Here is a 15,245-nt window from a genome sequence, read left to right as displayed (position 1 = left end):
TTCGTTCTCTTTTTAGAATGCATAATTTAGGTTTGTTGCCCAAACTTGATGATTTAGAAAATGTTAAATGTGAGACATGTACATAATCGAAATTTGCAAGTCAAAGCTTTAAATCAGTGCATGAAAAATCCAATTCATAGTGACTTGTGTGATTTTAGATCATATCCAACTCATGGTGAAAAGAACTATTATGTAACTTTTATAGATGATTTCAGTAAGTATTGTTATATTTATTTACTTCATAGTAAAGATGAGACCTTGGATATGTTTAAGCCATATAAGGCAGAAGTTGAGAATCAACTTAACAAGAAGATTATTGTCTTGAGGTCCGATAGGGGAGGAGAATATGAGTCTCATGCCTTTGCTGAATTTTGTGCCACACATGGCATAATTCATCAAACGACAGACCCTATACACCGCAACAAAATGGTGTTGCTGAACGGAAAAATAGGAGTTTTAAAGACATGATTAACTCCATGTTGAATAGCTCTAGGCTTCCACACAATTTGTGGGGTGAAGCCTTACTTACTACAAATAAAATTTTGAATTGAATTCCACCTAAAACGAGAAAGGAGTCACCATATGAATTATGGAAAGGAAGAACCCCAACATTTAAATTGCTTAAAGTGTGGGGTTGCCTAGCAAAAGTACAAGTCCCATTGCCAAAGAGAACAAAATTAGAGCCTAAAACTATAGATTGTGTTTTTATTGGTTTTGCATCTAATAGTTCAACTTATAGATTCTTAGTTTTTCATTCCAAAGTAAGCGATATACATGTCAATACTATTATAGAATCTATAAATGCAATATTTTTTGAGGATATATTTCCATACAAAATGGGCAAGTCTAATTTCTTGAAAAAGAGATTACATGATGATGTATCTGAGGTTAATAAGGAACCTAAGAGTACATGATAATGGTTCATCCTCATCTAGAGTTCAAGAAGAAGAAGAAGAACTTGAACCTAGAAGGAGTAAAAGGACAAGAATTCAAAAAGACTTTGGGCCTGATTTTGTGACCTTATTAATAGAGACAGAACCTCAATCATTCAAAGATGTCATGTCCACTCCTGAAGCTCCATTTTGGAAGGATGCAGTTAACAGTGAAGCATATTCCATTATGCAAAATCATACATGGGAATTAGTGGATTTGCCCCCTGGCAATAAGCCAATTGAGTACAAATGGATCTTAAGAAGATTTTAAACCAGATGGTACAATTGACAAATATAAGGCTGGTTTGGTAACTAAAGGATACCGTCAAAAACATGGTTTGGATTTCTTTGATACATAATCGCCTGTAACGAGAATTATATCAATAAGATTCTTGATTGTTATAGCTGCACTCCATAACATGGAAATACATCAAATGGATGTAAAGACTGCATTCTTAAATGGAGACTTAGATGAGGAAATATATATGGAACAACCTGAGGGGTTTGTGGTTAAAGGTCAAGAACATAAAGTTTATAAACTTGTGAAACTGCTATATGGACTTAAACATGCTCCAAAGCAATGGCATGAAAAATTTGACCATATTATGATCACATATGGGTTTAAGATAAATGAGTGTGATAAGTGTGTCTACACAAAAACTTAAAATAATGCTTGCGTTATGTTGTGTTTATATGTAGATGATATGCTTATAATGGGAACTAACAAAGAGATAATAAATTGGACCAAGAAGATATTGAAATCAAGCTTCGATATGAAAGATCTTGGTTTAGCTGAAGTGACTCTTGGTATAAAAATCAAAAGAAACCAAGAAGGTTATACTCTTACACAATCCCATTATATAGAAGCTACTTAGAAACTATGGTTATTAAAGTAAAGATGCAATTATTCCTTGTGATGCCAATAGCAAACTAAAGAAAAATAGTGGTGATGCTATATCTCAATGTGAATATTCACAAGTTATTGGAAGCTTTATGTACATTATGAATTGTACAAGGCCTGATATAGCATACTTAGTGAGTAGATTGAGTAGATATACATGCGATCCTAGGCATGATCATTGGGAAGCTTTAATTTGAGTATTGAGATACTTAAAGCATGCAATGAATTATGGGTTGCATTATAAGAGGTATCCTCCTGTGCTTGAAGGATTTACTGATGCAAATTGGATATCCGCTAGTACTAATACAAAATCCATAAGTGGATATGTATTTACTTTGGGAGGAGCAGCAATATCTTGGAAATCTTCCAAACAAACGTGCATAACCCGATCAACGATGGAATCGGAATTTATAGCTCTCGATAAGGCTGGAGAAGAAGCTGAGTGGCTAAGAGATTTTTTGGAAGATGTTCCCATATGGCCTAAACCTGTAACGGCAATATGTATACATTGTGATAGTTTAGCTGCACAGTATCAAGCTAAATATGGTGTATACAATGGGAAGTCTAGACAAATTAGATGAAGGCATAATACAATAAACCAATGGCTCTCTAGTGGTGTAATTTCTATTGACTATGTTAAGTCAAAAGATAATATTGCGGATCCGCTTACTAAAGGTTTGTCTAGAGAGCAAGTTAAGCATACATCAAGGGGAATGGGTTTAAAGTCAATAGAGTAAAATGAAATTGCCAAACGGAAACCTAACCTAGTTGATTGGAGATCCCATGGTCTAGGTTCAATAGGCAAACTGGTTTGGCTAGATTCAAAGAAGAAACACACTTACATACCAATTCCTATAATGGAAGAAATGTGGTAACTGCTGATGGGTGTAGGATACATTAGTTTAATGATATTGATACTTGTAAATCAAGTGGAATAGTAGCAACCTATTCTTAATCAATATCACCTATATGAGAGTAAATGCGAGGTCGCATTTATGAGAATTACATGGCTACATTCTCTAAAGCTCTCATGAATCCCGAATTTGTTCATGACAAAAACGAACACAAACGTATGAATTTGCAATGTGTTGGTGTGACATATGTTTTTCTTATTGTCTTGGTTTACTGCGGAGATGAACAGTTCAAGATTTTATATTCATTACGTCATCTAATAAATCCGATAAGTATATACTAAGGTAGGTTCAAGTTCAAAAGACACATTTCCTGATGTATGTCACATCTGTTGTTTACTCTCATTTTTCACCTTACCCTAGGACCTAATAGTCGGCTCAAAATGTGGGGTATTGTCGGAGTTTTAAGCTCCTTTAGTCCCAAATCGGGGAACTTAAGGGAACTTGAGGTCCTTATATTAAGTTAGTCACCTTTATTAGTGATTAGGTGTTGGACCATTTGGAATGAGGATTGAGGTTTGGGCCACTAATTGAGTGGATTAGGCTTGATGATTATACCATAATATTAATATTAATTAATCAAGACAAGGGCCTTGGGCACTTGGGGCCTAAGAATTAAAATTAATCAGATCATTAATTTTAATTTCGAATTAAGTTTTTAATTAAAATTAATTAAAAACGTTTTGATTAATAGACACAACTCTCTGGAAAGAGTTGTGTAGCTTCAGATATATCCAAAAGGTATTTGAAGAGGTATGAAAGAGCCTATATAACTGGAGTCTCAGTTCTATCATACAACATCTTTTCTTCCGTACAAAATTCCCAGAGAGTAAACAATCAAAACAATTCGCTAGAATTCTATAATCCAGTGTAAGTTGTAGAATTAGATAGTTGTATCCTGGTCGAGCAGACATTGTAGAACCACAAGCGCAAGAGTGAGACGGAAATATTGTTCGAAGGACATAGCTTTTGCGCTAGCCTCAACCTTTGGTTCATTCAAGTTAATTTCATTTTAATTTATGTATTTATTGTGTAATTTCATTATGTATTGCAAGTATTTTTGAGTAATAAAGTATAAGTATTTCAAGTTATGTATTTCTGTTAGTTTTGTTTCTAAATTGTTCTCCAAAAATAATATCTAGCAACATTCTCACTTACCTTCTCATGTCAACCTTCTCACTTCCACTCATGCTACATGTATTCCACCAGCACGCGAACATAAGAGCAAAGAAAGCAGGACAAGCTAAAGCAAAAACGGTGGCAAGGCTTGATTGCGAAGAAGATGGAGTAAGAGTTGACAGTTCCTCAAGGGCTGAAACGTAACAAGAGATTAACGAAGGTAATTGCTAGCTAGCAGAAATTATGTAGTTCACTGTTGAGTGTTGACCATCGGTCTTGATTTCTTGGATTTAAACTTTTTATGGACCTTGCTAGATTGGCATATTTATTCCTCTCTATGTTTTCTAATGTTTTTCAATGTTGTTCGTTCGTGTCTTACTGCATTCTACTCTTTATTCTTAATAGCTTGACAGAAAGACTTTAATAGATGGCCAGGTTGCTGCTCAATGGGACATAAGCAAGCATGTCACATATCTCATCTTTGGAGAAACTGGATCTAGAGCTTGTAATGTAAAGAGAGAAAATTCAAAAAGAAGTTTCGTTCGCAAACCAGATCAGAGTTGCCAAAAACAGAAAAAGGGAACTAGCTATGGTAACCTCATCCTCGGTTAGCACAGCGAATGAGAAACGAGGGGAGTGTACTTAAGTTTCTGCATTCCTGGGGACAGAGGAAATAGCGTATGGTAACCTCATCCCTTATCTGTTTACAAGGTTTCATGCCAAATTGCCAATATTACAATGAAGCATTCATCGAGCTGAAGTGCAATATTCTTTCTGAAAATATGATTTTAGCCCTTAAAATTCAAGTTTTTTTACATAAAACCCAACATAGTCTTTTTACTTGAATAAAACCCAATGAACATGCTCCACATAAACAAATTCATTAATTATGTTTGACTTTACAGATTTTGCATTCTTCAGATGCCTAAAATACCCGTATACATTTAATTCTATGCAGATTTGAAGGGAGGGATTCATGAAAAAAATGTATTAATGTTTAAATTCATTGCATATTAATATATCATAGCAAATTGTATGTTAATGCTTCTGGCAAAATAAATAAATAAACGTTAATGTTATACTTTCTTTCATATTTCGTAATTATTTTCCAAATTTGCATAAATTAGACAATTTTAATTTAATCTTGTCATTTTCTTACCAAAAGGAAACTGAAAGGGAACTATGGAGTAATTTACATAAAAACATAAGTAAATTATATGGACAGATGTGTTAGTAAAATGTGCCTGGTATATTCAATAATGCTTTAAAAAAATTTACCTACAAAATAAAGGAGTGTAATTTGATTGAAAATATAATATATCTACTACTTTTTGTTTATGAATTTAAATTTTCCTTTTTTATTAGAAACATAATGTACCTACAAAATAATTTACCTATTGTTTAATTCTTATAAGTAAATAACGTACTTATAATTTACCTATTGTTTAATTCTTATAAAAAATTAATTTACTTATACTTTACATATAAATATAGATAAATTATTTTTGACACGCATATTTAATAACAAATCAAAATGGCTAATGTATGTAATAATCTGTGTAAAATAATTTACCTACAAAATAAAAGAATATTATTTGATTCTTATTTTTCTTATCAATTAATATTATTTGATGCAAAATAAATGATTATACAAAGTGTCACATCCTAGTCTCAGTCCGCATAGCAAGATATTGTCCACTTTGGACCACGTCCTCATGAATTTGTTCTTGGGTTTCGGCACAAGAACTTCCCAGGGGGTCACCCATCCTAGGACTGCTCTCGCCCAAACTCACTTAACTTCGAAGTTCTTATAGGATCCAAAGCCAGTGAGTTTCCAAAATGCGTCTTTCAATGGGAGGTGAGCATGTAAATATAAGGCATAGAAGATCCTCTCCCCTGAGCGATGTGGGATCTCACACAAATGGTCTTTTTTTTTATACGAAAAAATGTGCCTATAATTGTTTATGAATATGGGTAAATTAATATATATATATATATATGTTAATAATATTTATGAAACAAAAAAGGTAAAATTTCCATATGGGGTTAATTGCTAATCATAATTAGGATGAGTAATAATTAGGGTTTTGTGGCATAAGTTGTAAATATGTTGTAATAATTGGTTATATGTTTATCTACATGGTAGTCTATTTGAAATTTGAGTTGTATTTGAATGTTTAATTTAGTTGGGTTTTTGTTTGAAAAATAAGGGTTTCAAGGATCTTTATCTAAAGAACCCGAAATATCCGGCTTGCCTTGCCAATATTTTAATGTTGATCAAAAGCCTTGCGCGTGTAGTCGATGGATTTTATTTTTCAGATTTGGCTTCAATTTTCCATTTTGGTCATTTATTGATCTGCAAGGTTGGGTTGTGGATGCAAAATCTACCGTAGAACCGTAGTCTATTCTCCAAGATAAGTTGAACAGCAGCATAACCATATCTTTTCTTTTCTTTCCGTAACCAGCACACTACAGGTCGTAGACTTCTTTCTATTGCTGAACTGGGTTATAATGGCGATGTGGTCGTAGTGGTCGCAATGGTGGTATGGCAGTGGTAGCGATGGTAGAGGCAGTATCATGGTATAGTGGAAATGTGAGAATAAAGTCCCACATCCGTGAGGGACCAAACCATGCAAGAGCTTATAAGAGAGTAGGCAGTGACGAATTCAAGAAATAATATTAGGGGGGGCCAGCAAGAATAGCGCGTGCAGCGTGCAAATTTTTTTTTTTTACCAGAAATAGCATGCATAACGCCATTTCATCGAGTCTTGGTAGGCCTGAAGTCATTTGGAAGGGTATAATGTACACCTGTTAATGTATACAAAGGGCAACACCCAAGGTATCCATGGACATTCACCGAGTCTTGGTAGGCAGTTGGAGGGCATGTATGAAGCCAACTCTAATCTTCAAAAGGGAGCATCCAAGGTATCCATTGGGTGCTATCCATGGACATTCACGAAAGTTCGGAGGGTCAGCACCGAAGGTATCTATGGATGTTTACCAAAGTTCGGGGGGTCAGCTAACCCCCTGCCCCTCAATGCATCCGCCACTGAGAGTAAGGTACTCTTCATATAGCCAATTAGTTTTATGGTGTAACCTCAACTTTTTACAGTATCAAAGCAAGTTGGCCCAAGTGTGAATCCTAATGGGAACAAGTGCTCCAAGTCACCTAATTTATGTTGTCTATGTGTTAGGCTTAAAATTTTGCCACACGTGAGGAGACGTGTGAGAATGTGATGACAAAATTCCACTTCGGTGAGAAACTAAACCATGCAAGGGCTTATAAGGAGTTAGGTTATTCCTCATATTGTCAATTGGTTTTAAGGTGGAACCCTCAACTTTCTTCATGTGAGAATGTGTGGACAAAGTCCCACATCGGTGAAGGACCAAACCATGCAAGAACTTATAAGAAGATGAGCTACTCCTCATATTGCCGATTGGTTTTACAGTCGAACATCAACTTTCTTTGTGATGCCACTTGCCCAGTCCTAGGGGCAATCTTAATTACATTCAACAACTACTGCAGTGTAAAAACGACATCTTAACAGCATCTTAATAGATAGTTAGTGCAAGTATGATAGGTCAGATACAAAACTCAATGGTTTGGAAATATAAGAAACGTTTAATCTTCCAAGAAAAATCATTTCACCGGGGAAATTAACTTGAACGTGTATACTAATTCATATGAAAGGTCCAGATGCATGACATTTAATTAGCGGAGCAAATTATGGACCAAATCGAGTACATTTCGAGACTTTTCAAGGTTGTCGTCCTCGATATCCTATTTATGCCCCTAATACACGGTGGGATGAACAACACTCACTGTTTCTCTACAATATATAAGCATTTTAGCCAAATAATGTCATTTTGCTAGGTCAAATATGCATTTTAAGTTTTGAGACAAAGAACACTCACTACTTCTCTATTCTTAATTTGGAGTTGGGGCTTGGCAAGACTAGGCATGTTTGATAACGTTTTTAAAGTTACTAAAAGCATTTTAAGATCACCTAAAGAGCTTTTAACAACGTTTGGCAAAAAAAGCTAATCGTAAATGTGAGTTTAAAGTGCTTTTAGAAAGAAACACATGAAGCAGCTAAAGTGCTTTTTTTTTTTCTCTTTCTAAAAAGCACTTAGCATTTTTTTTTAGTGTTTTCCTGTGCTTCGGGCCTAATTAAGCTCATTATATTTGTTGCTATCATCTCCCCCATCTTGAATTCTCTTTAGTAGATCCAATGAGCGAAGGTCGTCGTTTGTGGTTTCTTTAATGGAAAATCCCTATTCAACGTCAGGAAAAAATTGCATTGTGTGATTATGGTTGTTTGCCAAATGGTTGCCAAATTGCATTGGATTATTGGAGGACCCCTCGACTTCTAATGTGTAATTATGGCTGTTTCCAAATGTTTCAAAAGCTGCTTTTCCATCTAATGAAGCATAACCCCTAATAAACAGAAAATTAGATTTTAATCCTTAAATAAGATAAAATTTAGAAAAATATCTTATACAAGATTAAACTTTGATTTTAGTCCCTAGACTCTATTTAATGCCAGCATATTAAATATCTCTTTTTTTTATTTATAATTTTATGGTGTTCATAAATTAAATTTTATGAAAATATTATAAATTTTAATTCTCATTATGGTAAGTATCTTATATAAGCCTGGCACTTATTGACACGACCCGATAACTCGACACGACACGACATAAAATTAACAGGTGTTCGGGTCGACACGATAACGAATCGGGTTGTTATCGGATAACCCGAAAAGCATCTGTTAAGATAACGTGTTGGTTCGGTTATACACGTGAGTAACACGATACACGATAAGCAAAAATATTAATTTTATAATTTTATAACCCTAAAAAAATATTATATATATTAATTTAACAATTTTATACCCCTAAAAACTATAATAATTATATATATATATATTAAATTAAATATTAAAAATTGGTGACCACTGGATCGGCTTAAATATACATATCACTCAATTTCTTAAGTGTTATAAGTAAAAAATAAATAAATTTAAAAGTACTTGGTAAATATATATATACACACATCATTGAACTTGATGGGATACAAATTCTACAAAACTAATTTGAACCGTCCAACCGTCAAACTTGTTTGTATATGCATCGAGATTGCATCAGCAAAAATCACAAAAAAGGAACATTCAGAGATCAAGTAATGAGACAAAAACTTTTCAACGGTTATCAACGAAAAATCACGATTTAACGATTATTTTAACTCTGATTTTGATGATTTTTTACAGCTACACTCCTTGACCCTATACGAATACAATGACTGAACTCGATCTTCAATTTAAAATATTTACACTAGTGGATACCACAAAATCTTATGTTATATTTAATAAAAGTATGAATAAACTCTTAAGTTTTAGTGAATCTATTATTTTGATGGGATACACATTCTACCAAACTAGTTTCAACGATCCAATCGTCAAACATGTTTGTATATACTTCGAGATCGCATACGCCAAAAATTGCAAAAAATAAATATTCAGAATCAAGTAACTAGACAAAACTTTTCGACGGTTATCAACGAAAAATCATGATTTAACGGTTATTTTAACTCCGATTTTGATGATTTTTTATAGCTACACTCCTTAACCCTATATGAATACAATGAATGCACTCGATCTTCAATTTAAAATATTTACACTAGTGGATACCACAAAATCTTATGTTATACTTAATGAAAGTATGAATAAACTCCTAAGTGTTAGTGAATCTATTGTTTTGATGGGATACGCATTCTATGAAACTAGTTTCAACGATCCAACCGTCAAACATGTTTGTATATGCTTTGAGATAGCATACGCCAAAAATTGAAAAAAACAAACATTTAGAGATCAAGTAACGGGACCAAACATTTCGACGGTTATCAACAAAAAATCACGATTTAACGGCTATTTTAACTCCGATTTGGATGATTTTTTTACAGCTACACTGCTTAGCCCTATATGAATATAATGAATGAACTTGATCTTCAATTCAAAATATTTAAACTAGTGGATACCACAAAATGTTATGTTATACTTAATGAAAGTATGAATAAACTCTTAAGTGTTAGTGAATTTATCGTTTTGATGGGATACGCATTCTATGAAACTAATTTCAACGATCCAACCGTCAAACTTGTTTGTATATGCTTCGGGATTGCATACGCTAAAAATCACAAAAAATAAACATTCAAAGATCAAGTAACGGGACAAAAGTTTTCGACGGTTATCAACGAAAAATCACGATTTAACGGTTATTTTAACTCCAATTTTAATGATTTTTTACAGCTACACTCCTTGACCCTATATGAATACAATGAATGAACTCGATAATAGTGGATACCACAAAATCTTATGTTATACTTAATGAAAGTATAAACAAACTCTTAAGTGTTAGTGAATTTATTGTGTTGATAGGATACGCATTCTACGAAACTAATTTCAACGATCTAGCTGTCAAACATGTTTGTATATACTTCAAGATCGCATATGCCAAAAATTGCAAAAAACAAACATTTAGAGATCAAGTAACTGGAGAAAACTTTTCGACAGTTATCAATGAAAAATCACGATTTAACGGTTATTTTAACTCCGATTTTGATAATTTTTTATAGTTACACTTCTTGACCATATACGAATACATTGAATTAACTCGATCTTCAATTTAAAACATTTACACTAGTGTATACCAAAAAATCTTATGTTATACTTAATCAAAGTATGAATAAAACTCTTAAGTGTTAGTGAATCTATTGTATATACTTCGAGATCGCATATGCCAAAAATTGCAAAAAACAAACATTCAAAGATCAAATAACGAGACAAAATTTTTCAACAGTTATCAACGAAATTACGATTTAATGGTTATTTTAACTCCAATTTTGATGATTTTTTACAGCTATACTCCTTGACCCTATGTGAATACAATGAATAACTCGATCTTCAATTTAAAATATTTACACTAGTGGATACTACAAAATCTTATATTATACTTAATGAAAGTATGAATATAAACTCTAAGTGTTAGTGAATCTATTGTTTTGATGGGATACACATTCTACGAAATTAATTTCAACGATCCAACTGTCAAACATGTTTGTATATACTTCGAGATCGCATATGCCAAAAATTGCAAAAAACTAACATTCAGATATCAAGTAATGGGACAAAACTTTTCGACGGTTATCAACGAAAAATCAAGATTTAACAATTATTTTAACTTCGATTTTGATATTTTTTTACAGCTACACTCTTTGACCCTATATGAATACAATGAATGAATTCGATCTTCAATTTATAATATTTACCTTAGTGAATACCACAAAATCTTATGTTATACTTAATGAAAGTATAAATAAACTCTAAGTGTTAGTGAATCTATTGTTTTGATGGGATACACATTCTATGAAAATAATTTCAACAATCCAATCGTTAAAGTTATTTGTATATGCTTCAAGATCGCATATACCAAAAATCGCAAAACATAAACATTTAGAGATCAAGTAACGGGACAAATCTTTTTAACGGTTATCAACAAAAAATCTCGATTTAACGGCTATTTTAACTCCAATTTTGATGATTTTTTACAGCTACACTCCTTGACCCTATATGAATACAATGAATGAATTCGATCTTCAATTTAAAATATTTACACTAGTGGATACCACAAAATCTTATGTCATGATGATTGATGAAAATTGAGGATTTTGTAAAAGGAATAATATGCAAGCTTTGAGTTCCATTGGCAAGGTTTAAACTTTTGAAAAAGGCTTCACAACCTTGAAAACAAAAACTCTTTCATTTTGCATATCCTTGCACATTTAATATTTTGTAATAGACTAGTAGTGTATGAATACTTGTTTATTAGGCTCTTATTTTCAAGTGTAGATGTAATACTTAAACGACAAATGTGTTTTAATGTTTTGAAGTGATATATATATATATGGCAATGTGTGGTATGTGAAAATTTAAGGAAAATAATACATTTTTCTTAACGGGTCATAGCGGGTCATAACGGGTCGGGTCACTTTACCCGTTGGGTAAAGTGACCCAACCTGTTAAGGACCCGTTAAGATAACGGATATGACACGACACAACTCGTTAAGATAACAAGTGTTACATGAAAACGACACGAACGCGACAAACATGACCCGTTTGCCAGGCCTAATCTTATATAAGAAAATATTTTCGTAAAGATTCAGTACATATGTTTTTGCATATTTTCTTCTGTGCCACTAATTCATTACAATATATTTAGGTACGAACATTTTGGTACACTAGGTTAGTATAATATATTTACGCAAATTAGGCAGGTTTGACTGTGCTTTTAAAGTAACTAAATGTGTTTCAAGATCGCCAAAAGAACTTTTAACGGCATTGGCAAAAAATTGACAGTTATGCTGTGAGTTTTATAATAAAATAATAAAAACTACTTGAAATGCTCATAGTATGAAGCACTTGAAGCAGCTGAACTGATGTGCTTTTTAGAAAAAAACACACTTTCATTTTTTTTTTTTAAATGTTTCCATGTACTTGGGGCCAAATTAGGCTTATTATCTTTGTTGTTATCGTCTGCCCCACCTTGAATTTTCTTTGGTAGATCTAACGAGCGAAGGTCGTCGTTTGTGCGTTCTTTAGTGGAAAATCTCTATTCGACGTCTTGAAGGGGTTGGAAATATTGCATTATGTGGTTATGCTTGTTCGCCAAATTCTCAGTCGGGCTCTTGGAGGACCCCTTGACTTCTAATGTGTGGTTATGGTTGTTTTCTAATGTTGCGAAAGCTACTTTTCCATCTAATCAAGCATAATTTTTTAAGTGTAGAGACTCAAGATCCTGCTATATATACAAAGACAAAAAGCATTGAGCTGCAGCAAGCCTTCAAACACAATGGCTCATGGCTTCCTTCTCACAATCCTCTTATTCACGTCCATTATATCTCCAAATATCCACGCATGCAACCAAAATGAACGTAGCGCTCTCTTGTCCTTCAACGTCACTCTATCCTCTCCTCCTTTAAATTGGACTTCCATTAACTGTTGTACTTGGGAAGGCATCACTTGTAATCAGGAAGGTTGGGTCACCCATTTGCTCTTACCATCGAAAGGGCTCGACGGAGTTATTTTTACCTCGTCATCCTCACTTGCAAACCTCACGCATCTCACCCACTTGAATCTCTCCAACAATTCACTTCACGGTTCATTCGAAAATAAACTCTTTGAGTCCTTGGATTCTCTTGAGATTCTTGATTTGAGCTATAACCTTCTTTTTGGAGTGCTACCTTTGTCTCTAACATCTAGAAACATCCGGACACTCGATTTGTCAAGCAATCGCTTCCATGGTCCAATTCCGTCTTCGTTCTTCATGCATGCTTGGAATTTGACAAGTTTCAACGTCAGCAACAATGCCTTCTCCAGCTACATCCCATCCTCTATATGTCTCCATTCTAACCCCTTGATTAGAGTGTTGGATTTTTCCTCAAACCAATTTAATGGCAACATTTTACGTGGTTTTGGGAGGTGTTCCGAGCTGCAGATCTTCCATGCTGGTCACAATAATCTCTCAGGGCTACTTCCAGAAGATATCTATAATGCTACCAAACTCGAAGAAATTGCAGTACCTCTGAATTCACTATATGGAGGCATTAGTCAGAGAATTGTCAACCTCAACAACCTCGTAATCCTTGATCTCTCCTTCAATCAACTGAGCGGAGTACTCCCTCTCCGTTTGGGGAAGCTCTCCAGGTTAAAAATCATAAAGCTCGATTTCAACGACCTACAAGGTTCGTTGCCCCAATCTTTGATGAATTGCACCAGCCTTGTAGAACTACGTTTGGCAAAAAATAACTTGGAAGGAGACATTACCAAGCTTAATTTCTCCAAACTTGTTCAACTTACTAAACTTGACCTGTATATGAACAACTTCACTGGTAAGTTGCCAACAAGCCTTTACTCATGTAGATCCCTGAAAGCAATTCGATTAGCTTCGAACAATCTAGAGGGACAAATACAACCTGAGATTCTTTCGCTAAACTCTCTATCCTTCCTCTCTCTTCGTAGCCTCCGATTGGAAAATGTCACAGGAGCAATGAAGATATTGATGCATTGCAAAAGTCTTCAAATACTCCTCCTTACGCGTTCCTTTAATGGTGAAGAAATGCCATCTGACGATGTCATGGTTAGTTTTGATGGATTTCGAAATCTTCGATTATTGAGCTTGGCGTATTGTGATCTCACAGGTCGAATACCTGTATGGTTAGCAAAGCTAAAGAGCCTAGAGATCTTGGCTCTGGATGGCAACAAAATCACAGGGACAATTCCTAGCTGGTTGGGGACTGATCTACCAAGACTTTTTAATATAGGCTTGTCAATGAACCTTATTTCAGGTGAATTTCCGAAAGAACTTTGTAGACTACCGGCGTTGGTACATGAACTTATTGCAGCTCAAGCAGACCAATATGATGTCGAATTGCCACTCTGCATTAAGAACTCGAGAGGGGTACTAATCAACTATGGATTACGCCGCATATTGTCCAGCATTCCTTCATCGATAGAACTTTCTTCCAACAACATTACCGGTAATATACCGTCTGAGATCGGCCAACTGCAGCTTCTCCAAGAGTTGCATCTAGACAACAACAACTTCTCCGGCAACATTCCAGACCAAATGTCTAACCTTATGAAGTTACAAGCTTTGAGTCTCTCCAGGAATCACTTGTCCGGAAAAATTCCATCGTCTCTGGTGAGCCTTAATTTCTTGAAGAGCTTTGATGTCTCGTACAATAATCTCGAAGGTCCAATCCCAACAAGCACTCAGCTCCAAAGCTTTGAAGCTTCTGCATTTGAGCGGAATCCAAAACTTTGCGGTGCCCCACTTCCAAACGAGTGTCGCACTGATGCGCATGGTAAGAATAACCACGATGGTGAGGACGATGGGCATCAACTTCCGTGGCTCTATATTTCGGCTGTGTTCGGGTTTATTTTTGGATTCTGGGGAGTATGTGGTTCTTTGATCGTAAAGAAGACATGGAGGTATGCGTACTTTCAGTTCATAGACAATGTACAGGATAGGCTCTATGTCATGTTAGCAGTGCGCATGAATAGGATGAAACGATGGCTTAGCTAAATAGAGTTCCTTGTTTTTCTCGGTTACATTTGGGGGTTTCGAATACTCTGTCATGTATTTTATTTTATAATAAACGTCCCTACGCTGTCGAAGTTATTTGTAAATGACTCGTAAATCGTAATTTAAAAATCCCTCCCATATCCCTCCCACATTTCCAATCCCCTCTAACTTGGTCTCGATTCCTTGAGACTTGGAAATCCCTCACCCCAAACATAGCCAAAAGAAATCAAAATTTTGATT

At 34.6% G+C, this 15,245-nt stretch overlaps 1 protein-coding gene across 1 annotated transcript; it reads left to right on the top strand.

Annotated features, from left to right (window-relative positions):
* The first annotated feature begins 2,228 nt into the window (after nucleotides 1-2,228).
* Nucleotides 2,229-15,147, top strand: LOC103934287 (receptor-like protein 2). Its single transcript, XM_009344041.3, has 2 exons — nucleotides 2,229-2,321; nucleotides 12,705-15,147. The coding sequence occupies exons 1-2, from the start codon at nucleotides 2,229-2,231 to the stop codon at nucleotides 15,003-15,005; spliced, it is 2,394 nt and encodes a 797-aa protein (XP_009342316.2). The 3' UTR covers nucleotides 15,006-15,147.
* Nucleotides 15,148-15,245: the final 98 nt, after the last annotated feature.

The sequence above is a fragment of a genome, unplaced genomic scaffold, assembly GCF_019419815.1.
Source record: "Pyrus x bretschneideri cultivar Hongxiangsu unplaced genomic scaffold, Pyrus_bretschneideri_v1 Contig23, whole genome shotgun sequence".
Taxonomy (NCBI): domain Eukaryota; kingdom Viridiplantae; phylum Streptophyta; class Magnoliopsida; order Rosales; family Rosaceae; genus Pyrus; species Pyrus x bretschneideri.
The sequence above is the reverse complement of the archived record's forward strand: the minus strand, read 5'-3'. Positions and strand labels throughout refer to the sequence as shown.